Source organism: Leguminivora glycinivorella, chromosome 22 (genome assembly GCF_023078275.1).
Source record: "Leguminivora glycinivorella isolate SPB_JAAS2020 chromosome 22, LegGlyc_1.1, whole genome shotgun sequence".
In the NCBI taxonomy this organism is placed as follows: Eukaryota; Metazoa; Arthropoda; class Insecta; order Lepidoptera; family Tortricidae; genus Leguminivora; species Leguminivora glycinivorella.
The window spans coordinates 11,894,715-11,918,419 of record NC_062992.1 but is presented as its reverse complement, the minus strand read 5'-3'; the positions used below and the strand labels follow the sequence as shown (position 1 = coordinate 11,918,419).

General features: G+C 38.0%; 1 protein-coding gene across 2 annotated transcripts in view; it reads right to left on the bottom strand.

The window, feature by feature from the left end:
- Window positions 1-23,705, bottom strand: part of LOC125237788 (activin receptor type-1) — a 39,632-nt gene continuing 15,927 nt past the window's right edge. Inside the window, exons 1-11 of one of the 2 annotated variants that reach the window (XM_048144970.1) lie at window positions 23,429-23,666; window positions 22,785-22,896; window positions 17,063-17,239; window positions 16,012-16,221; window positions 15,465-15,565; window positions 12,283-12,446; window positions 11,330-11,515; window positions 6,268-6,414; window positions 4,806-4,984; window positions 3,265-3,478; window positions 1-1,911 (exon numbers count right to left, since the gene is read on the bottom strand). In XM_048144970.1, the coding sequence (XP_048000927.1) occupies window positions 1,759-1,911; window positions 3,265-3,478; window positions 4,806-4,984; window positions 6,268-6,414; window positions 11,330-11,515; window positions 12,283-12,446; window positions 15,465-15,565; window positions 16,012-16,221; window positions 17,063-17,239; window positions 22,785-22,896; window positions 23,429-23,489 (1,704 nt within the window). In that variant the 5' untranslated portion in view covers window positions 23,490-23,666 and the 3' untranslated portion in view covers window positions 1-1,758. Of the gene's footprint in view, window positions 1,912-3,264; window positions 3,479-4,805; window positions 4,985-6,267; window positions 6,415-11,329; window positions 11,516-12,282; window positions 12,447-15,464; window positions 15,566-16,011; window positions 16,222-17,062; window positions 17,240-22,784; window positions 22,897-23,428; window positions 23,667-23,705 lie in introns of those variants that run through there. The other variant, XM_048144971.1, reaches the window with a different exon arrangement.

Sequence of the window (23,705 nt, the reverse complement as noted above, 5' to 3'; positions counted from 1 at the left end):
TACACTAGTGGATAAAATGCGTTTTTACCCGCTGGCATTGAAGGATAAAACACGTGTTTCCCACCTAGTGAGGGGAAAATTCATGTTTAGATATTCTTTACATGTTGCTATTTTTTCGCACTAATACGTAAAGAAGTACTACGCAGAGGAAATTCGCGACTCGTTTCGATTGAAAACACTGCCTTTGGTCGTTCTTTAACGCACTTGTATCGTAATGTACTATTTCTTAGCAACTCTTGGATATAGCAACTGTTCTTAAAAAATACTAAAATTAAAGTATGTTGTATATCGTCACTACTTTGAAAAAATCTCGTATCTTACGCTTCTCCTCAAAGTTAAAACGCAGTAAGTCTATATGCATTCCATACATACTTACTACAATTTTCTTTTCATTGACAGACGAAGATACAAGTTTTTTTTAAAGTAGTGACGATATGCCATAAATAGGAAGCACTTTTAGTAGTAAATAACAATGATTAAGTAAAGCTTTTTTCATCCAAAAAATACGTCGTATAGCAAATGAAATGACGTAATATTTATGTAGTTTTACTATTAGGCACTATATATAGGCACTTATCAAAAACTATAATGAGCTAAGTTTTAACAAATTTATGTATAATTTTACGTACTTAAAAAACTAATAAGTAATAGCTTACGTCGTAGTTAAAGCGCTAAAATATTAGTGTAAAAGAAACAGCTGTCATAAATTATTTTCATACATTACATTCCTTCGAGAATTTATTTGTTTTAAGAATTTTCATAAGTTTTGATTTTAAAAGAGATGAGGCACACTTGACTGCAGTTTTTATTCTTATTTACAGATCACTAAGTTCAATGAATGTTAAATATTTCGGAGTCTTAAATTAATCTAAGGCAAACAGGTATACGGTCCGCTTGGTGGAAAGCGGTCACCGTAACCTATGGACGCCTGCAACTCAAGGGGGTTGCCGACCCATTAGAAACTTGTATACTCCTAAGGTCTACTCCCCAATATACAGTCAAAATATTTGCTACACATTATGCAAGAGAGACTTGTTTTCGTGTTATCCATTTACTTATACTGAGATGTCGTGAGTGCCTGCACTAAGGGCCGGTTGCACCAAACCGTCTGTCACCGTTAAAGCATTCGTTACATTTTATTGTATGGGAAGTTCCATACGCCTCCGCTGCGTGACGATGATGTGTCTGTCAAATGTGGTTGATGCAACTGGTCCTAAATCAAATCTATTAAGCGCCATATTATCCAGAGGCAGTAATTTTTCTATTTTTAAATTGAATCTTAGTTATCTTGCTTTCATTCAATGAAGATAAAACTCATGGCGCTTTTATTCCTTAGCGTGAGACCTTTTCAACTGACGATATCTATATAAAGTTGTGGGCGACTAACACAATTCACTGCTAATATTCTGGCTTTGATTACTATGATTACTATGTGGCATACCTGCCTCGCTCACACGAAGACCTCGCTGCCCTCGTCCAGGTGTACGGAGTTGTTGGCGGCTAACTTCAGGAGCGTCTTCTTTATTCTTAGAGCCGGGAGTCACCGAGGCGTTTTAGTTACCAGAGATCTCACTAGATGGCGTTATAAGTTTATTTCATCGCTTAACACAGCATATATGACGGTTTTATTTTGTAACAGGTGATATCGTTCTAATTTTTTGGGAGCATACCACTATACATTCTTAAACGTCTTGCCTCGATTATTCCCACCTATAAATATACTTTTACTGTGATTATCATGAGGCATACCTGCCTCGCTCACACGAAGACCTCGCTGTCCTCGTCCAGGTGTACGGAGTTGTCGTTGGCGGCTAACTTCAGGAGCGTCTTCTTGATCCTGAGAGCCGGAAGACGCACGGAGGCGTTGGCGTGCCAACACTCGCGCATGAGGCGCGCCATGCCTGTCACCGTCTGTGGACAACATAAATATATAAATAGCTAACTTTTTTTGTTTTCTTTCAACCCCTTATTTGCCAAGAGTGGCACTGAAGCTTTAGTAGTTTCATGTGTTCTGCCTACCCCTTTATGGGATACAAGCGTGATTGTATAAAAAAAAAAAAAAAATTGGGGACACCTTACACAGATCCACTTAGCCCCAAACTAAGCAAAGCTTGTACTATGGGTGCTAAGCGACGATATAAATACTTAAATAGATAAATACATACTTATATACATAGAAAACATCCATGACTCAGGAACAAATATCTGTGCTCATCACACAAATAAATGCCCTTACCGGGATTCGAACCCAGGACCGCGGCTCAGCAGGCAGGGTCACTACCGACTGAGCCAGACCGGTATGTATGTATGTAGCTTCTGCCCGCGGCTTCGCTCGCGCTAAATTCCAAAATTGCGGAATGCTCCATACAAACTTCCACCCCCCATTTTAGGGAAGTGGGGGGTTAGGAAGAGACCAAAAGTAGCCTGTGTCACTCTCCATCCCTTCAACTATCTCCACTTAAAAAATCACGTCAATTCGTTGCTCCGTTTTTCCGTGAAAGACGGACAAACAAGCAGATAAACACACTTTCCCATTTATAATATTTGTAAGGATTTGATACTGGGGGAGGTTTTTTAAATACTCATCATCATTCTTGCTCATGGAAGCCTGGGGTCCACATTGACAACGAATCCCAAGAGTTGGCGTAGCCACTAGTTTTACGAAAGCGACTGCCATCTGACTCTCCAACCCAAAGGATAACCTTATTGGAATTAGTGCGGTTTCCCAGAGAAACTACTACTCACTTATACACTCCTAGTACTTATAGCATCTGATCCATCTAGATTTGCACAGATTTTACTATGACAAAGTGTGTTACGTCACAATGAATCTATATCAAAGAGGATCGAGTATTATAGAGAGTTACTGTCAAAGTAAAATGTGTAATCACAGTGCATACTGCATAGACTGCCATCTCTCGACACAGGCTTGAAACTTTCGAACCTCAGTTTTGACAATTTGGCCCATATTGTTAGCTTGATATGTGTTAAAATGTCAAATATTAATATTAGCGCCATCTAGCCGAGCGTTCCCCAAAGGTGTAACGCCATCTAGCCCACCGTACCTTTTTTCTAGGGCTTTGAGGTACGTTTTTTTCCTAGACTTAATCCGTCTATACAGAGTTACACATGTCTTTGATCTATATCTATAAAATGTCGTTTATACTGACACTACCACACTGTTTCCTAGTTAACAGTGAGCTGTAAGAGAATAACTTAGTCTATGAACGCCTGCATATTTTTAGGGTATCCATTATTTCTTACCGGATGAGTAAAGGTTTCAGGCAGCTCTGGCCTGGCTCCGTCTACACAGACAATCTTCCTCATGAGTTCCACGGATGGGTCGCTCGGAGCATGCTCGAAGAATGGCACCCTGGCTTCCCGAGCTGGACTGACTCTGCGACAGACTTCCCACAGGACAAGAGCCAGTGCGTAGATGTCGCATTTGCGATACGATTCGAAGCATTGGAGGTTCATACTGAAAGAAAGGAAATGTGGTTATGACAACTTGGATATTATTATTTGTTTGTCTTTTGGGAGGCGTGCGTGGGGCCGAAGCCAACAGCGCAGAGGCCTTTAAGACAGTTTAATCTAAAAGGTAATGTGACACTAACCCAAGGACAAGCCTCGGTTAGTGTAAAACTTTATTATTATTATTTGTAAAGCAGGCAGGCAGTTGTAGTAACTGATAAAGCCTGTATCCAGTTGTCGGCAGAGGTTTTCAGGTGTTATGTGGAATTAGCACTGTAACTTATTCTTGAATTCGTTGACACTTAGGGCCGATATTACATCCACCGGGAGCTGATTCCAAGCTTTTACCACTATATTAAATAAAGGAGCCTGTGTGGTGACGGGTTAAGAATTTCACCACCCCCTTTCTTCCCGTGGGTGTCGTAGAAGGCGACTGTGGGATATGGGGCAAATTGTGGCGTAGGCGAGAGGCTGGCAACCTGTCACTGCAATGTCACAGTTTCGTTTTGTTTCAACCTCTTATTTGCCAAGAGTGGCCCTGAAGCTTTAGTAGTTTCAAGTGTTCTGCCTACCCCTTTATGGGATACAGGCGTGATTGTATGTATGTATGTTAAATAAAGGAAAAATTTTATTGAGTAGCCACATATCACAAGATCATCTCCGTCAACAAAATCTTGCCACTAAAAACAGTAGTGGAATTCTAATTATCTATGGGATATCGTCACTACTTTTAAAAAAACTTGTATCTTCGTCTGTCAATGAAAAGAAAATTGTAGTAAGTATGTATGGAATGCATATAGACTTACTGCGTTTTAACTTTGAGGAGCAGCGTGAGATACGAGATTATTTCAAAGTAGTGACGATATTAACCTTCGCCCCCACATGGCTCGACAATGATTCCGCCAACGTCACGGGTTAGAAAGGCAGGCGTTTTATGCAGGCAAGCGGCTGGTCAACCGTACACATTTCGAATTTACCGCCTTTTTTAGTGTCAAGGTTTGGTTGATCATCTATAGGTATATTTATACGTTTGTTGTGCGCGTGCCGCGGCCGCTGCAGGACACCATCGCGAGTGCAGACGTCTGGCCGAAGGGTGTAGTCTTTCGACGGTTCCGGGGCAACCTGCCGAAATCTACGCCCGGACAGACGACGCAACGAAGCCTCGACGTTACGTTGCCACCTAAATCTAGATGACGTTTCTCACTTTTATGTGTTTATTTTTTATGCTCTTATGTATTTTTAGTTACTCAGTGCTTTGGTTTTTACTGTCATACTGTGTAACATATTTGAAATAAAAATAAAATAAAATAAAATAAATAAAAAAATATTCTCACCTCTGGTCCAGTGCCTCTGGACTCATGTATCTGACAGTTCCCTGTCTCGCACTGGGCTCCTGCCTGGCCACGTGCGCTGCGGTCACTGCGAGACCAAAGTCAGCTATACAGCATTCTCCGTTTACTTTCATTAGGATGTTCTTGGATTTGATGTCTCGGTGGGCTATGGCTGGTTTACCCTGAGGAAAAAAGAAAAACTGAGTTACACACATATTGGAATAAGATAAATGCACAAAATCAAAACAAATGGCTGACAGACAAATAATTCTAAATGATCGATGCAATTTGGCGTCATCCCTATATTACGTCACAGTGTAAGGGGGGGGGGGGGGGTGTCATACTAAATGTGACAATCCCTGTTAAAGGGATACAAAAAAGCGTGACATAGGGGGGGGAGGGGTCCAAAAACCTGAAATTTGGTGTGACGTAATATGTGGATGATCCCTTTCGACAAAATTATCCCTGATATTGTCTCAGATTGAGGCTCATATTTAAGGCGCTGAACCAATTTGAGAGCAGAACAAATTTTCTCTAAGGTTCAAAAATATGTAAACCAACAGAGACACTAGAAAAAACTTAACTTTTTTTAGTGTGATTGCTGACCGACGCAAAAACGACGTGTATACTGTATGTCTGTCTGTCTGTATATCTGTCTGTGGCATCGTAGCTCCCGAACGAATGAACCGATTTAGATTTAAGTTTTTTTTTTTTACATTTGAACGCTTCATGAGTTGTGAGTGTTCTTAGACATGTTTGATGGAAATCAGTCCATTGTGTCAGGAATGGTTTCGAAATTTTGATTTTTTTAATCACGAGGTTATTTTATTTTCTTTCCCTAGTTTTGTTTACTATTACCAAAGAGGATCGAGTATTAAAGAAAGTTACTGTCAAAGTAAAATGTGTAATCACAGTGCATCGACTGCCATCTCTCGACACAGGCTTAAAACTTTTGAACCTCAGTTTTGACAATTTGGCCCATATTCTTAGCTTAATATGTTTTAAAATGTCAAATATTAATATTAGCGTCATCTAGCAGAGCGTTTCCCAAATGTGTATCGCCATCTAGCTCACCATACCTTTTTCTGTATGGTTTTGGGGTACGTTTTTTTCTTAGTCTTTATCTGTCTATACGAAGTTATATAGGTCTTTGCTATTACCAAAGACATATATAACTCCATATAGACAGATAAAGTCTAAGAAAAAAACGTACCTCAGTACCATACAGAAAAAGGTACAGTGGCCTAGATGGCATTACACCTTTGGGGTACGCTCAGCTAGATGGCGCTAATATTAATATTAGACATTTTATAACATATCAAGCTAAGAATATGGGCCGAATTGTCAAAACTGAGGTTCAAAAGTTTTAAGCCTGTGCCAAGAGATGGCAGTCTATGAACTACACATTTTTCTTCGACAGTAACTCTCTATAATACTCGATCCTCTATGCTATTACAATACCGACCTGTGTGCCATGTATGTCCGTGTGTAGATGCAGCAGTCCGTTGACTGTGGACAGACAGATCAGCATCATCTGGTGCCGCGTCAGCGTTGTTTTCTGTAGATGCTCGTACAACGAGCCCAATGGGTGGTAGTGCGTTATCAGCCATAACTGAAAATATATAAACATTAAGCAAGTTATCGCCTAAATTAAATAAAATCTTAGACACAACATTTTTGACGAAGAAAATGATACAAGATATTTTTCCCCTCACTAGCTCGGAAACACGTGTTTTGTCCTTTAATACCAGCGGGTAAAAACGCATTTTATCCACTAGTGGGTAAAGTAATTTGACCTTGAATAAACTCAAATTAATTGCTTTAAAATTGTATTATGTATAGAGGACACAGTTCAGATAAGAAAGCACATCAAATATTTTATATTTTATGTTGTGTAGGTAAATTACATATTAAATGATAGTGAGATTCATATTATCTTTTTCTTCTATGACAATTTGATATGTTTTCTCTGAAGAAGAACGACGTATTATTAAGCAATAATATAATTTATTGAAATTAATTTCCATAGAGTACCTAGTCTGTTCATATTCTTTGATGAATACTTTTGCATGTTAAATTGTATCTTGTTATTTAATGCATGTTAGTTATAAGATGTAATGTTTTGAAAAGAAGTTGCCCGCCGAGTTTCTTGCCGGTCCCATAGTGGATACCCCCCTCCCAACTGAGGGGGGACTGAAATCTTCTCGAGGCTGAGGCGTAGGGTTAGAGCCGGCGTAGCTTTATTTGACGTTCATATGCGCATTGTAATATGCCTACTTGAAAAATAAATATTTCATTTTCATTGATAAAAGTAGGTGAATCTAGTAATAAAGATGATTTACCGCCTGTGGAACTACTCAAAGCAGTGACAAACGCATTTTTTGCGTTGTAGTTTCCTCGCTATAGTGAGGGGAAAAGTTTTGTGTTACACTCGGGTGCAAATGTATTTTACTTCTCGTGTGTTAAAAAACTCGCAAGTTCAGGATTCTATTCTCGAACCACTCGCTTCGCTCGTGGAAGTTCAACTATAGAATCCTTTCACTTGCTCGTTTTTCAATTCCACACTCGGCGTTAAAATACAACTTTGCCCCCTTGTATGACAAATAACTATTATCGCCATCTGTACTTTTTTTCAACTGAAACTTTAAAAATAAAAACAATAGGCTACTTGCCTCCTAGTCAAATCAGCTTCTTTTTAAGAACTGTCAAAGCGAATTTGAACGACTTGCTAATAAGAAATTTATATGAAATCGAATTGAGTGACGTCACGGTCAACTCAGTTACTTTATATATTTCTACTTGACTTATTAAACAGAAATTGGATTTAAAAATAAATTCTGTCTATGTTTATCTGTGTGTGTGTGGATTGAGTGAGCACCTTCCGAAAATAAAAAAAAATATGCTGATCATTTAGTAAAAGTTCTAAAACAATTGTAAAACGAATCTCTGAATTTGTAAAAAGATAAATCAAAAGATACAGCCATTAACATGTGCTCACTCAGTTCTCACAAACTACCAACGAAAACAGTGAATATATTCATTTAACATATAATATTTATATACTAACATTTAGTAAAAAATAGGCCAACCTACCTCTATAAATATTAGATCACCTAGTGACGTATTAAATTTTTTACAAATAGTTTCTTATGCTCACTCAATCCACACACTTTTGAAAAGCCGAATTTTGATGAAAAACATAAGATTTAGACCGCTATTATATGTGTATAGTTTAGTAAAAGTGAAATGGGAATTTGTAAAATACAAAACGAACCACTAACGTGTCAGGTTTTTTTATAATAAATTTTTGTAAGTGCTCACTCAGTCCACACGTTTTGAGAAAGTTAAAAATGTAAATATCTTACGATTTGTAGCACCTAAGACACTCGAAAGTACTTCAACATTTAGTAAAAATTTTTACTAAATATCCACCATCTAATATTTTATATTCGTTGTCTGGTTTTAAAGATAATCAGACATAACTTTTCTCATACAAATGTATCAAGTACGGTGACCACACTATGTCGGCTCCTGATTTTCCCCACCTTCCCATTGTCATATTGAGATTGGGGAGTTTCGTTCAATTTTGATAATAGTTTACCGGATTTGTAAGTGGGAGCGAGAAAAGAATAACTATTTCTCGCTCCCACTTACAAATCCGGTACGCTCATCTGTTAGCGCGATTAGATTACCAGGTTCTGGTTTCTTACTAGTGAAGTATTATATTCTTTGTTTCTTACCAATTATTATTCATGTCCTTTTTAATGCATGCATGTCGATATGGTTATTATCCTGACGTCGATAAAAATTACACAATACACATCATCACTAGGCCAAGAACATAACCTAAAAACAGTTTGCAGATGGAGAATTAATATGGTATTAGTTTAATATTATCAAAATTGAACGAACGAAACTCCCCAATCTCAATATGACAATGGGAAGGTGGGGAAAATCAGGAGCCGACATAGTGTGGTCACCCTACTTGATACATTTGTATGAGAAAAGTTATGTCTGAATATCTTTAAAACCAGACAACGAATATAAAATATTAGATGGTGGATATTTAGTAAAAATTTTTACTAAATGTTGAAGTACTTTCGAGTGTCTTAGGTGCTACAAATCGTAAGATATTTACATTTTTAACTTTCTCAAAACGTGTGGACTGAGTGAGCACTTACAAAAATTTATTATAAAAAAACCTGACACGTTAGTGGTTCGTTTTGTATTTTACAAATTCCCATTTCACTTTTACTAAACTATACACATATAATAGCGGTCTAAATCTTATGTTTTTCATCAAAATTCGGCTTTTCAAAAGTGTGTGGATTGAGTGAGCATAAGAAACTATTTGTAAAAAAATTAATACGTCACTAGGTGATCTAATATTTATAGAGGTAGGTTGGCCTATTTTTTACTAAATGTTAGTATATAAATATTATATGTTAAATGAATATATTCACTGTTTTCGTTGGTAGTTTGTGAGAACTGAGTGAGCACATGTTAATGGCTGTATCTTTTGATTTATCTTTTTACAAATTCAGAGATTCGTTTTACAATTGTTTTAGAACTTTTACTAAATGATCAGCATATTTTTTTTTATTTTCGGAAGGTGCTCACTCAATCCACACACACATTGTTTATCTTAAGAACCCAATATCAAAACCTCCTCTATCAGCCTCGTTGCCGTGCTGATATCTATAAACGGAACGTATGTTATAAAAGCATTGAAATTTATAATAAGCTTCCTGACTGTATTAAATTATTGCATGATTTAGAGTTTAAGACAAAATTAACGAAATGGCTTCAGGAACATTGTTTCTACTCTGTTATGGAGTACCTTGACATGTAAATATTTCATTATTACCTAAGAATACAGGGATTTATTTGTATATAGTTACCTACCTACCTAATGTTAATTTAGGATTACTGCAAACATTTGCATGCCGCATGGCTGAATATTGTTACTATTTATACCAATGTCACACCTTTTCTGCACATATTCTTGCAAATAAATAATTCTTTCTTTCTTTCTTTCTTTCTTATAATTATCTGATGCTTTATTTCGTGCATGGTATTAATAGTATTTTATGCAACAGGCGTTTAAAGGAGGTCAAAAAAGACGAGTGGCGTGGGTAACAATTTGAGGCGAAGCCGAAAATTGTTATTAAGACGCCACGAGTATTTTTTGACTCAGTTAAACACCGTTGCATACAATACTTTTTCTACGACCATGCACTTAGTTTTTAATAGTTTTCTTAAATAACTTTCGTGAAATACACAATGGTTCCCGTATTTTGACACAAAGGTTTGCACTGTCAGCTCAGCTGTCCAAAGCCTTCCCGCGCACGTGCGCAGTATCGTTATAACAATGCGTTGCCATGGTTACAGAGCCAAACAATGCGTTTTCAGTTTTTTCGATACTGCGCGCATGCGCGGAAAGCCGGCGGACGCTGGCTTTGGGGAATAGACTTTTATGTAGGGTTTTAAAGATCTATAGACGACCATGTAAATGACGAATAACAGTTCGGGAGTAGAAAAATATTTTATTTTAACTACAGTCAAGTTCCCTATTGTAAGAACGCCAAAAACAATTACTTGGCGTTGTGTGTTACACATAATATTGCTTCGTCCAATTAAAATATGTATGCAAAATTTCAACTCAATCGGAAATCCAATTTATAGACGGTCAGGTCAACTAAATCTTGGCACTAGAAAAGGCGGCAATTTCAAAAATGTTAGATTCAATGAGCATTGCCTACATAAAACGCATGCCTTCAATCTCGACGAGCCATCGAAGAATCTAATTCCACGCTTTTGTTTAGTGTCAAGAATTGGTTGACTGTCAGTTATAGTTTAGGAAAATGGCCCAATTTAGTTACTAAAAGCTTGTGAAAAGTAGGGGATCTCTTATATTAATATTCTAAATATAACACTTTAAGTTCTCGCGCTTTGTACACATATTTAAAGTCACACACAGGTCGAACGCGATTAATTAACATTATTTTTACCTTTTTTCCCAACGATTCGGCCAGGTTGCACTGGCCGTGGTCGCGGAAGACTGACGTCCCAGCAAAGTGTCACCGGAGATGTAAACAACACAAAACTACCCGATATTAATTTATATAAATGTTCGGGGTAGACAAATAAATATAATCTACCCGCTTTTAGTTAATGTTTATTTCCCACCGCACGACACACAGCACTCACAACATCCGCGCACTGGTCCGAAGATAGATCTTTTGGTTTGAACATTTGAATCACTGGTCCCCATGTTGGCGATAATCTATACCCGTCTTCCCTGTTAAAGTTTTTAGGATATTTTTTAATTTCGATCGCCTCCCTCACAATCCGGGGATAATAGTGTCGCTCGGTGGAAAGAACTTTGGATTTGTGTAGCTCAATCCAGTGATTCCGAAACGTTGTGAAAAAAGGTAAAAATAATGTTAATTAATCGCGTTCGACCTGTGTGTGACTTTAAATATATTCCAAATATGTCAAAGATACTTAAGATAGTATTTAGTTACCTGCGTACAACTGTTTCGGCTAGTCATATCGCTGCCTATATAGGCGAGTATGTTGGTATGCCTGAGCAGGACGGTGCTATATATCTCCGTCTCCCTCTGCCAGGAGGCCTCGTCCCGCGAGAAGAATATCTTGACGGCCACGCTGTCCGCGTACCACAGGCCGCGCCATACTTTACCGTAGCGACCCTGGAAAAATGAGTTTTTTAAGCAAAAGGCAAATTATTCCAACACTTTGTTGTTTTTCGATAGTCTTCGAAAGTATTTACTTTAATCTCAATTTGCACGTTTTTTTTCTACATATTTTTTATTCAAAAGTTTATAGCACATATTTTCTTTAGCGTGATTATTTACGAAAATAATTAATTTATCAGAAAGGGTTGACTATAGGGGTTTGTCTATTGATACTAAAAGGTTTAATTTAAAAGCCACATGGTAGGTTTAAAGCAAAAAAATCCCCACTTTACATGCAGAGAAAAAGGGACTCAAAAAACATATGATTGCAGAACCCTAAAAATACTAGTGTGTAGCTTACCAGGGGGGTCCATACGTATTGCAGATAGTAAAATGTGGCAGTTATTAAGACGATTTCAAGTGTTTTTGTGATTTTTACCTTCCTAGACTAAGAAGAATCTGAATGTGACGTCACACTAGGGGGGAGGGTGTAGTTTAGTGTGACGACGTGTGTGCGGTGTGACAAGGGGAGAGGGAGGGGTCAAAAAATCATGAAATTGGTGTGACTTAATTAATGGATGAGCCCTTACTTACCATTCCAACACATTCCAGTAGTGAAACTTGCTTGCTAAGGGTCCTTTGAACCATCAGATGTAGCCGGGATCCGGAGCTCATGGAGCCTTGGAGGTACTCTCGTAATGTCGAATCACCACAAGTATAGCCCTGACTGAATTTTGAGACCCATTTATAAACTAAAACCTTATTGTAATCAGTTTTCTTACCATTCCAACACACTCCAGCAGTGAAACTTGCTTGCTAAGGGTCCTTTGAACCATCAGAGGCAGCCCTGAACCGGATCCGGAGCTCATGGAGCCTTGGAGGTACTCTCGTAACGTTGAATCACCAGCAAGGGTCGCTCTGACTCCATTTTGGGATCCGTCTACACCTGAGAGATATATCATATTACTAGCTGCCCGGCGTACTTCGTATCGCCACTTGGAGGCGCAAAACATGGGGCAAGGCAAAGAAGTGACCATTTTTACTTGACACAATTAAGTAGCTACATCATTAATTACATTATAGCGTACCTATTTAATATACACATACCCATAGCTGGGCATTAACTCGTTAATCCGTTAATCGTTAATTAACGAAGTTAACATTTCGATTAACGGATTAACTTTTAAGTTAACTCTAAAAAATGTTAACGGACTCGTTAACTTCCGTTAAATTTCTCCGAGTCCGTTAATCGTTAATTTAGCAGGGCAGCGCCGCGAAAAACACGCTACTGTAAAAGTCCGAAGTACGGAAAATCCTAGAATTTAACCGGTAAATCCCAGCTTTTACCGATTTTGATCGCCAAAAGCCCAAATATTACCTAAAGAATTGTTGTTCACATGGGTTCGCTTTTACCAACGTTGATTGGATGAATCCTAAGTTTTACCATGGCAACTGTTCTAGATTATACTGTGGTTCTAGTGACAGGGCAGCAAATTCGAGCCCAATTTAAGACCACATTCTCTTCCCTAGCTTCTACCCGGCTTCCGCCTGCTGTGATCTTGCAGCTCTCCTGACACAGTTCTTGGCAGTAGCTCAGGCAATCACTGCCTTCCACATGTAGCCTAGAGTTCAATAGGCTTGCTGTAATTCGGGCTTTTACAGTAATATAATACATTATAGTGGATTACTGATACAACTAAATATATACCTACAGTAAAAATATTTTTTTGTCACGCGTTAACGGATTATCGATTAACTTTAACTTACGTTAAATTTGTTGAAATGTATCGCATTAACGATTAACGAAGTTAACTTTTTTAGTAACGGATTAACGATTATCGAAGTTAAATATTTGATTAACGGTGCCCGGCTATGCACCTACCTATTGAAGAGATAAGATGACTTACCTACCTTTTTCCTCTTGTGGCAATCATCCGGTTATTGCGTTGTTTTAGTTACTAACTGTAATACTTTAAATTGCTTTTGAAATCAATTTTGAGTTTTTTTACCATTCATTTAAAATACACCATTTAAGCTAGTTTATTCCAACTACAAAAATATACTATTTTTATTAGGGTTCCGTAGCCAAAATGGCAAAAACGGAACCCTTATAGTTTCGTCATGTCCGTCTGTCCGTCTGTCCGTCTGTCACAGCCGATTTACTCGGAAACTATAAGTACTACAGTGATGAAATTTGATGGGAATATGTGTTGTATGAACCGCTACAAAATTATGACACTAAATAGTAAAAAAAAGAATTGGGGGTGGGGCCCCCCATACATGTAACTGAGGGATTGAAAATTTTTTTTTCGATGTACATACCCGTGTGGGGTATCAATGGAAAGGTCTTTTAAAATGATATAAAGTTTTCTAAAAAACATTTTTCTTAAAGTGAACGGTTTTTGAGATATCAGCTCTCAAAGTCGTAAAAAGTATGTCCCCCCCCTCTATTTTTATAACTACGGGGTATAAAATTCTAAAAAAAATAGAGGTGATGCATGCTAATTAACTCTTTCAACGATTTTTGGTTTGATCAAAGTATCTCTTATAGTTTTTGAGATAGGTTGATTTAACTGTAATTTTGGCAGGTGTATAAATTGACATAATAATTTTATATCAAAACACAAATCACAGCAATAACAGTTGACAACGTCTAACAGATTTTTTTTCTGTTATGACAGCTCATTCTCATTCATTTCATTTCAAGCAATATTTTTTAGCCGCATTACCTGGCCGCTACATATTAAGGTGGATGATACACTGGCTCCGGTTGTGTGATGCGAATCGGAGCCAGTGTGACATCCACCTAATCAACTACTTGTTGCACGATTAGAGTGAGATGGAGCAATAGGTAGAGAAGGACAAACATGTATTGCCTCACTCTATCGCTCTATCTCACTCTAATCGAGCAACCGATCGCCATGTGTGTAGAGATCTTGAGGATTGTGATCGTTTCGGTTTCCTTCACCTAAGTTTTGCACGGAGCGAATGTAACTATTTATTTGCGATGGTACCGGTTCATCACTACTTTTGTGAAGTATAAAATTAATAGCTGTAACAAACTGTTAGATTTGGTTCGAGTCGGACAGCGGATTTAATTCGCTCCGAACCATATCCGGCCGTCTGTAGAGCACGCGGACCAAATCCGACCGGTCCGGCCCGAACCAAATCTAACCGTCTGTTACAGCTATTAGAGAAAATTTATAAATCTGGCAAGCAATTTGACAATGACAACTTCATAGACTACTTAAAATAGCTGTAACAGACGTGTGCGTTCCGATTTAGTATTATTTCTTATTTCTTTAACGGAATAATTACTAATTTTCACATTATTTTGCCAAGATAAATTAATAAAATCACAATGCGTTTGGAACGCATCCGTCATTAATGTAAGTTTGGAACGCACCTGTCATTAACGTCACGTCATTGTCAAGTTGTCAGGTAGGAACAATTTGTATGGGAAAAAAGAATCACTGTTTTCTAATTATCATCACAATATTTACGTGTTTTTACACTGCCTAAACCTTCTGCGGTCTAATACAAACATTTCAATACCAAAATTACGTAAATCGGTCCAGCCGTTCTCGAGTTTATAGGTAACTAACAAACGCATTTCATTTTTATATATATAGATAGATAGTGGCGGCCTTTGAAACTAATTGACTCTGTGAGATTTAATATAATCATCATCTTCTTCTTTGCATCCTGTCACCCTCTGCTGGGGTGTAGGGCTCGAATCATATTTCCCCATTTACTCCGGTCTTGGGCAGTTTGGGTAATCTCCTCCCACCCCATGCCTAGCACCCAATATAATCATATTGTATCATATAATATCATTCTTTATTATAAGTAGATTTATGGCCAATACCTTAGGATTGTAACCCAGGACCAATGGCTTTGCAGCCAAAATTGAATAATTAAAAATATATTTATTTAAAAATGAATGAATAAAATAAAGGCATACCTTCATAGTAAGCGCTGGTGACTTGCGGGCTGTACACGTTGCTGGAGAAGTAGTTGGAGTCCGGGCCCAGTTTGTGAAGCGCCGCGCGAGACACGCGCAGTCTGAAACAATTAGATGGAATTATAACATTCGCAATAGTCATATGGATATTTAAGTTTTGTAGATAATTAAGGTAATTTGTTGTATTAGAAATACTGGTATATAAATGGCTAGGCTATATTGCTTTTGGTTAACTTGTCAGCTTAATCCCATTTTTACATAGACTGATAATCAAGCAGTTTTTGTTACGTCACTGGAACGATTTACCGCCGCCAGAAATAGTAGTAAAGTCAAAGTCAAAATATTCTTTATTCAAATAGGCTTACAATAAGCACTTTTAAATTGCCAACAATGTACAATATTCATCTTATTCTAAATATCAGAGCAATTTATTGGTGCAATAAACAATATTGTTTTAAAACTACATTGAATTCATAAAAATTTAAATTATATCAATCTAAATTGTATAAAAACACACATACATAAATATATACAGTAGTTAACATACCTATGACTCCTCCTCAGCAACACCACAGCGACAACAGCAGCTGTGACCATCAACACAGCCGCTAGCACCCCAGCCCAGAGTTTCCAGGAGTGGTCCGGTAATGGTTCCACAGCAGTGTCTTGAGGAGCGAGGAGTGGGAAGTCTCCTGTGTTACAGAGGTCGCCAGCGCAGCAGGTTACATTCAGCTGGCCTGCATGGCGTTTGCGCACGCTGGAAAAGAAATGGGAATTTTAGAAGGCACTTTTGTCTGTTTTTTGTTTGTGTTTACAGTATTTGGCCAGCCACCATGAAGAAAATGGTGAATGGTGAATTTTAGCTCCACATCATGAGGTCATGATTTGAATGAATGAATGAATGAGACTTTATTCGAAACACATTTACAAAGTAGGCTTAAATCAAGGAAAATTAATGAAGTTACAGTGCTGAGGGTGGTTTCGGAAAAGGATAACACGCAGCACTTTATAGCAGCATTTTTATTTATCCATCAGAGTCCCTTATCAACGATATGCACTGCACTACTGATTCAACCAGCTCACTACTGTTACGATATATCTTTTTATTAATTTTGTGTAGTAGCATTTTCCGATATGACTTTAGACTTCTTTATGAATTTTCATAACTATTACCATTAGTGTAGGTGACACTCTTACAATATAGTTTTCTGTGGTGATATGGTAGAAAGATTGCTAGCTACAAATGAAGGGCTCATTTGTTCAAGCACTAGAATAATGAATAATGATTCAGACTTCCATAAACTAATTCAAGTCTCAGCAGGGGCGGCTCACTCCGCGATTCTATCGCCGCGCTACAAGTACATGCCGGCGGTCGCGAATTCGCGGCCCGTCCACTGGTGACGACCTTCACGCGGCGCAATAGAATTCAATGTCGGCTGCTCGCGTGCGGTCCGTTTGTTAATGTAGGTAAGAATTTAGAATGGCGGCATTTTGTGAACATCAAAGGAGTGAGCCTTCTGTACTTGTACTATTATATATTCTGTGGTCTCAGCAACATTTTCCATGTTTTGGTTAAAGTTAAAAGTCCAAGGCCTTACCTCTGATCAGGCTTGTGATGGCATGTGAACTGCGCGTGGTCGTGGCCCGCGCTGCAGCCCCGCGAATGCCGGAGCGAGCCATCGGAGTCCCGGACTGAGGACTTGAAGCAGAAGATTGCGTCGGAGCACTCCTGCGGCGTGTCGCAGTATGGCGACTCGCATTGGTGACATTTGTATCTGCAATTTATTGATGTCAATTAAAATCTGGTTCACATACAAATATAAACCTTCAAATGTATTGTATACCCAAAATAGGTAGGCAGATGAAATGAAACTGGTTGTTTGAGAGCAATTTTGTGGTGCTTTATTTTGTGCACTGCATAAACATAAAACAAACATAAAACATAAACATAATTTTTATTGAAAACAAGTATTGCATATTTACATTACATCCAACAAATACTTAAAATTATCGATGATTTACATTTGCCCGAACTAGGGAAACCCTGTGTTTCAGGCGAGAGGTACGGCAAAACAAGGTTCAAACTTAATTTAATTCAATTTTAATGTTCACTTACAAAATGTATTTATTTATCATTTATTCATTTCACTACTTAAGTTATTTATATAATATAACTATTTACATTATTATTTGCTTTAGCAGATCAATACCATTGTTATACATAATATATTAATAATCTTATTTATCTCAATGTGTGTTTAGACCTACCTATTACCTATCTATATATTCATTTTATAACTAATAGTAGATTCTCTGTGTCTTCGTACGTCATATTTTGGAGGGCTTTTCGGAGAGTTTCCTTACACTTCGTGTAGCTAAGTGAGTATAAATCTAAAATTGCATTAAGCTTGTTATATAAAAAAGGACCTAGAGCGATGAAAAATCTCATAGAAAAGGCATATTTCCTATGAATGTTTTGTTGACAAACAATATCTTTGCGCCTCTTGTTAGTATGTTCAGTGTTGTACGGGGTTGCGGCGTGCTGTTTTAATACAATGTTCAAAATAAACAATTGTCTAACAGTAAGGACCCCAAAGGACTTGTAAAGAAGGTTAGATGGGAAGAGGAATGGGCGGAAAGTATAGTAAAAAATATTGTAAGTATAGGAAACTACAACTAGTGAACAAATAAAGATATTTTTTTTTTTATTTCGTGTATGATATCTATTTAAATTTATATTTATATGGTCACACCTAACCCTGAATAAACATTTTTTTATCAACCAAGTAGTCAGGGTTTGAATCAAATCTCCAGATGACATACATAGTTTCAACATGAAATGTGAATCAGTTTAAAAAGAAATTAGACAACCTGCATCTACACTCTACAGCTCTTTCATGATTAGATATGGGCTATATCACTTGTCATAACTCCCTGCCTCTCATTATTTATTTATTTATTCTTTATTGCACAACCAAATAAGGTACAAATGGCGTACTTAATGCCTCAAGGCATTCTCTACCAGTCAACCAATGGGCTAAACCAGAAAGATTAAGTAGGTGCAGTGTCTTAATAAAAAGAAGGAAAAGGAAACTGTAACCTAAACTATGGATAGATGAATATTAAACTATACATATTCAAGATAAACTTACATAATATATATGTAATAAAAACAAAAAAAGAATTTCACCACCCCTTTTCTTCCTGTGGGATATGAGTTCAATTGTGGCGTAGGCAAAAGGCTGGCAACCTGTCACGGCAATGTCACAATTTGGATTTCTTTCAACCCCTTTTTGCCAAGAGTGGCACTGAAGTAAGTAAGTAAGTAAGTAAACACTTTATTGTACAGAAAAATAATACAGCACATAATATTTCGCTTGATAGCTCGGGCGGGGAGCCGGATACTCTTGGGAACCGTCTCACGTTCACTTTTGACGATGATCGTAAACACTTCAACATCTGCCACATCAATGCTCAGAGCATTCCAAGCCACTATAATGACTTCATAGACACTTTTTCCTCAAATAATATACATGCTATACTGGTTTCAGAGACATGGCTTAAGCCTGATCTACCCTCCACTTCTTATGGCCTCTCCGGTTTTGTGTTGCTGCGTAACGACCGTGTGGGTAAACGTGGCGGTGGTGTTGCCATATACCTCCGTAGCGATATTACCTACAAAATAATTACTTCTTCATCTTCGAAATACACTGGTTCCATTGAATATCTGTTTGTGGAAGTCAATGTGAGGGGGTCACTTGCAGTCCTTGGTATAGTATATTGCCCTCCTAACATAGACTACTTCACTGACTTTGAATCCCTATTATCTCCGATTAGCTCCATATACACGCATCATTTAATAATGGGTGACTTTAATACCGATCTTTTAAAAATTAACAGTAGATCGCGAAAACTATTACAAATCGTAGAGTCAGCGGGCCTTAATGTTCTTCCTTTGAACGCTACCCACCACAATCGTGATGCCCCGGATTCCTGGCTTGACCTCATTCTCACGTCGTCGAAGGAACTTGTTGATAAAGTTGGCCAGTTTACAGCGCCTGCCTTTTCTCACCACGATCTTATTTTCATGAGTTATCGTATCCGGCCTCCCAGACCGCAACCCAAGTTTGTTCAGTTGCGTAGCTTTGCGAGGCTGGATATTGAACAACTAAAGCGTGACGCATGCGCTGTGGACTGGACACCGGTGTTCGCGGCATCCTCAGTGGAGGAGGGGGTAGCTTCCCTAAACAATACTGTTTTAAATCTTTACGACATTCACGCGCCGGTTCGTACTGTCAAATTGAAGCGACCTCCTGCACCTTGGATAACTAAGGGGGTCCGAATGGCCATGGCAAGACGCGACCGGGCGTTCCGAAAGTTTAAAAGTAACCGGTCTGACGAAGATTGGCAATTCTATAAGACCGCAAGGAATCGGTGTAACAGGTTGGTCAGAGCAGCTAAGCGCAAATATATTTATGATAACATAGTTGGTTCATCTCAGGCTGATACGTGGAAATTTTTAAAATCTATTGGCGTCGTCAAATCTCATAACTTAAGTGACTCACTCTCTTCTTTCCCGATTAACGATCTAAATCATCACTTTGCAAAAAAATCTTCTTTGGACCTCGTCACAAAAGATTTGAGCATATCGTATATTTCCACGTTGCCATTTACTTGTGATAAATTTTCTTTCTCCCCCGCCACTGATGATGAAATACATAAAATCATTTTGTCTATTAAATCTAATGCAGTAGGCAATGACGACTTGAGTAGGTTAATGGTTATCTGCATCTTAGAATGTATTCTCCCGGTTATCACTTCTCTCATTAACTCTTCTATGTTCAGTGGGGTTTTTCCGTCAATATGGCGGAATGCCCATGTTATCCCTTTGCCCAAAATTTCTAGTCCCGTTTCGCTTAAAGACTTTCGGCCTATATTAATTCTTCCGTTCATGTCAAAAATCCTGGAAGCAGTGGTTCATAAACAATTATCTGCCCACATCTACTCCAACCAGCTACTGTCGCCTTTTCAATCTGGTTTTCGACCTGGCCACAGTACCTCGACAGCTTTGCTTAAGGTAGTTGAGGATGTAAGGCATGGTATGGAAAACTCCATGCTGACTGTATTAGTTTTAATAGATTTTTCAAACGCCTTTAATGCAGTTGATCATGATCTTCTACTTGCTTCTCTCAAACAATTGAATATCTCATCATCGGTGGCAGAGTGGTTCTCTTCCTACCTCAAAAACTGACGGCAGACGGTCCGCTCTGGTCAGTGTTTTTCTGACTGGCTGGAGCTGACCTCTGGTGTCCCACAGGGTGGTATATTGTCTCCTCTTCTGTTCTCCATTTTTATTAATTTAATTACACGTATCCTTAGCTGTTCTTACCACCTGTATGCTGATGACTTGCAACTCTATACGCAAGCGAGTATTAATGATATCGGGTGTGCAATCTCCAAAATAAACGATAATCTTAACCGCATCTCTATTTGGTCCCGTGATTTCGGAATTGCCGTTAACCCCACTAAATGCCAAGCGATTGTTTTGGGAAGCCCCCGCTTGCTTGCGTCAACAGATCTGGCTCATATTTCACCGATCCTCTTCGAGAACACGTTGATCCCTCTGTCAACACAGGTTAAAAATCTCGGTCTCATTATTGACAGTGGTTTGACATGGGAGCCTCTCGTAACAGACATTAGTAAGAAGGTGACAAACATATTACGGGCGCTTTACCGACACAAAAATTTTTTACCGGTCAGCACTAAAACGCTTCTCGTACAGTCGCTGATACTGCCAATTATTGACTACGCTGATGTATGTTGCACCAACATTACACAAGCCTCGCTGTCCAAGCTTGATCGTCTCCTAAATAACTGTATAAGATTCGTTTTTAATCTTCGCAAATATGACCATGTCTCCGCTTTTCGCCGTAAACTTAATTGGCTCCCAATTCGTGAACGTAGGTCATTGCGAATCTTGTGTGTTCTTTATTCGATCCTATTTGACCCAGCTGCGCCCAATTATCTCAGGACCAACTTTCAGTTCGTAGCGGCTCGGCCGGGTTGTGAGTTGCGTCCTTCTCGTGCGCTGAAACTGGCTGTCCTCCCTCATCGCACGGGATTCTTGTCCAACTCGTTCAGCTGTCAGGCAATTCGTCTATGGAATGCCCTCCCTCTGCCTATCAGGCAAGCTCAGAGTAAACTCTCTTTTAAAAGCAAGTTGCGTAAGCACTTATTTGCAAACATTCGAAATTAAAGTCTACTTGATGTCTCGCACTAGGTACATTTATTTATTTATGTATGTGTATTTTATTTATATATTTGTATTATACTAATATATATGTAGGTTTATTTATTGTATTTGTGTATGTTTATTTTATAATAGTAGGTATCGACTTGTATTTAATCACTACAATCTCATACTGGCTCTATAATATTGTGCACCAAACTAACTATCTCTGTTTTGCCCAATGGTTGACTGGTAGAGAATGCCTTAAGGCGTTAAGTCCGCCATTTGTACTTTTTATTGATAATTTGTGCAATAAAGTTTAAATAAATAAATAAATAATAAATATTTAAAATAAAAAGTAACTGAAACTTAGTAGTTCATGTGCTCTGCCTACCCCTTTATGGGATACGGGCGTGCTCATATGTATGTATATTTACATTGATATACCTATCAGTGGCAGGGCGTAAAAATTTTCGTTGGTAAAGCCGGAGGGGTTTTTGGAATCTGTTTTGTATAGACATCTACAGATACTAGAGAATTTTAGGGAACCCGTTGGGAATCGAGATGTATCGACGCTCCGCCACTGACACCTATACTATACCATTAAACTATGACAAATGATTTTTGAAAGTTTTTGCTAAAACAACTAAATTTGACTACTATACTCTCAGAAAGCTGTATGAAAGTTGTGTTTGTCTGTATTAACTTTAAATCTCACCTTTTATGATTCCTTCTCCTTTATGCAGCATAGAAACAATAAAATATTTATTATAGTATCTTGAATGACACCATGATAGAATACCAATACTTTGATTAGACCTATGTAAGTAGTAAGTGGGTGAATCAACTTTTTCTTGCCTGTTGCATGCTGTTGTTGTGCCATGGTTGCAGTCCCCTGAGTCACACTAGTTTTATGCAAAATTATGCTACTGAAATTATGCAGGCAAATTAAGGAAATGGCTTGTTAACACCAGAAACATGCATGTTTGCATAGTTTAAGTAGCATAATCTTGCATAAAACCAGCGTGACTCAGGGGACCGTAACCATGGCAGTAACAGGCGAGAAAAAGTTGATTCACCCGAGTACATACCTGAATAAGTGAACAGTATTCTTTTGCATCGACTTCGGATCCTCGAGCAGCTGTATGGTTCCGAAGCTCCTTGTGGTATCATCATCCGGGTCCACCAGGCCAGGGAGTCCTCCTGTACAGTCATCATCACAACTTATAGTACTCTTTTAGAGCTACCAAAAGTAACTGAGTTTTACAGGATACTTTTTGGTAGTATTGGTACTCCAATACCCTACCCTACTGGGTTCCATCTTGTTTAGTGTTTATAGTATGATTTTATAAGAAAAGGCAGTTAGTAAGTTGATTAAGAACAATTTGTTTATGTTATTTATCAATCTGTGCGACTCTGTTTGTCTCGAAAAGTGTAGTAACTTCGAATACATATATACATAGTAATTTCCATGAATTAACATTTAGTGATATGAGTGCACGCGTCATTTATATAAACATAATTTATCACATCATTATGAAAGGTAAACTGAAAACGGAGCTAAGAGCTATTACAATAACAAAAAACACACTGAAATACAAAGCTGGCTTCTCGAGATGAAAAAAACAATCATCTCGTACTCGATTTGTAAGAAACGAAGGTTCATGAAATTTTGCAGTAATGTGTAATATGGGCTGCGGATTAAGTCTAAGTAAATAACATTGATATTACTTACCATGGCAAGTATTTATCAATAAAAATGTGAACAACCATCCCACAATGACAACGTCCGCCATTCTACGTTCATCATAACAATGCACTGCGGAACTCAAAATGAGACTGATTAATGGGATACTTATAAAGAGACCAAATTATTGCAAATGTATTAAAACTAAAAAAAAACAATTTGATTTTTTTTCACGATTAAGTCTTCGTACTAATATCGGATCAAATATTTACTGAAATACATTCATAAAAATAGTGAATTATTGAAAAATTACGCTTCCGGTCAC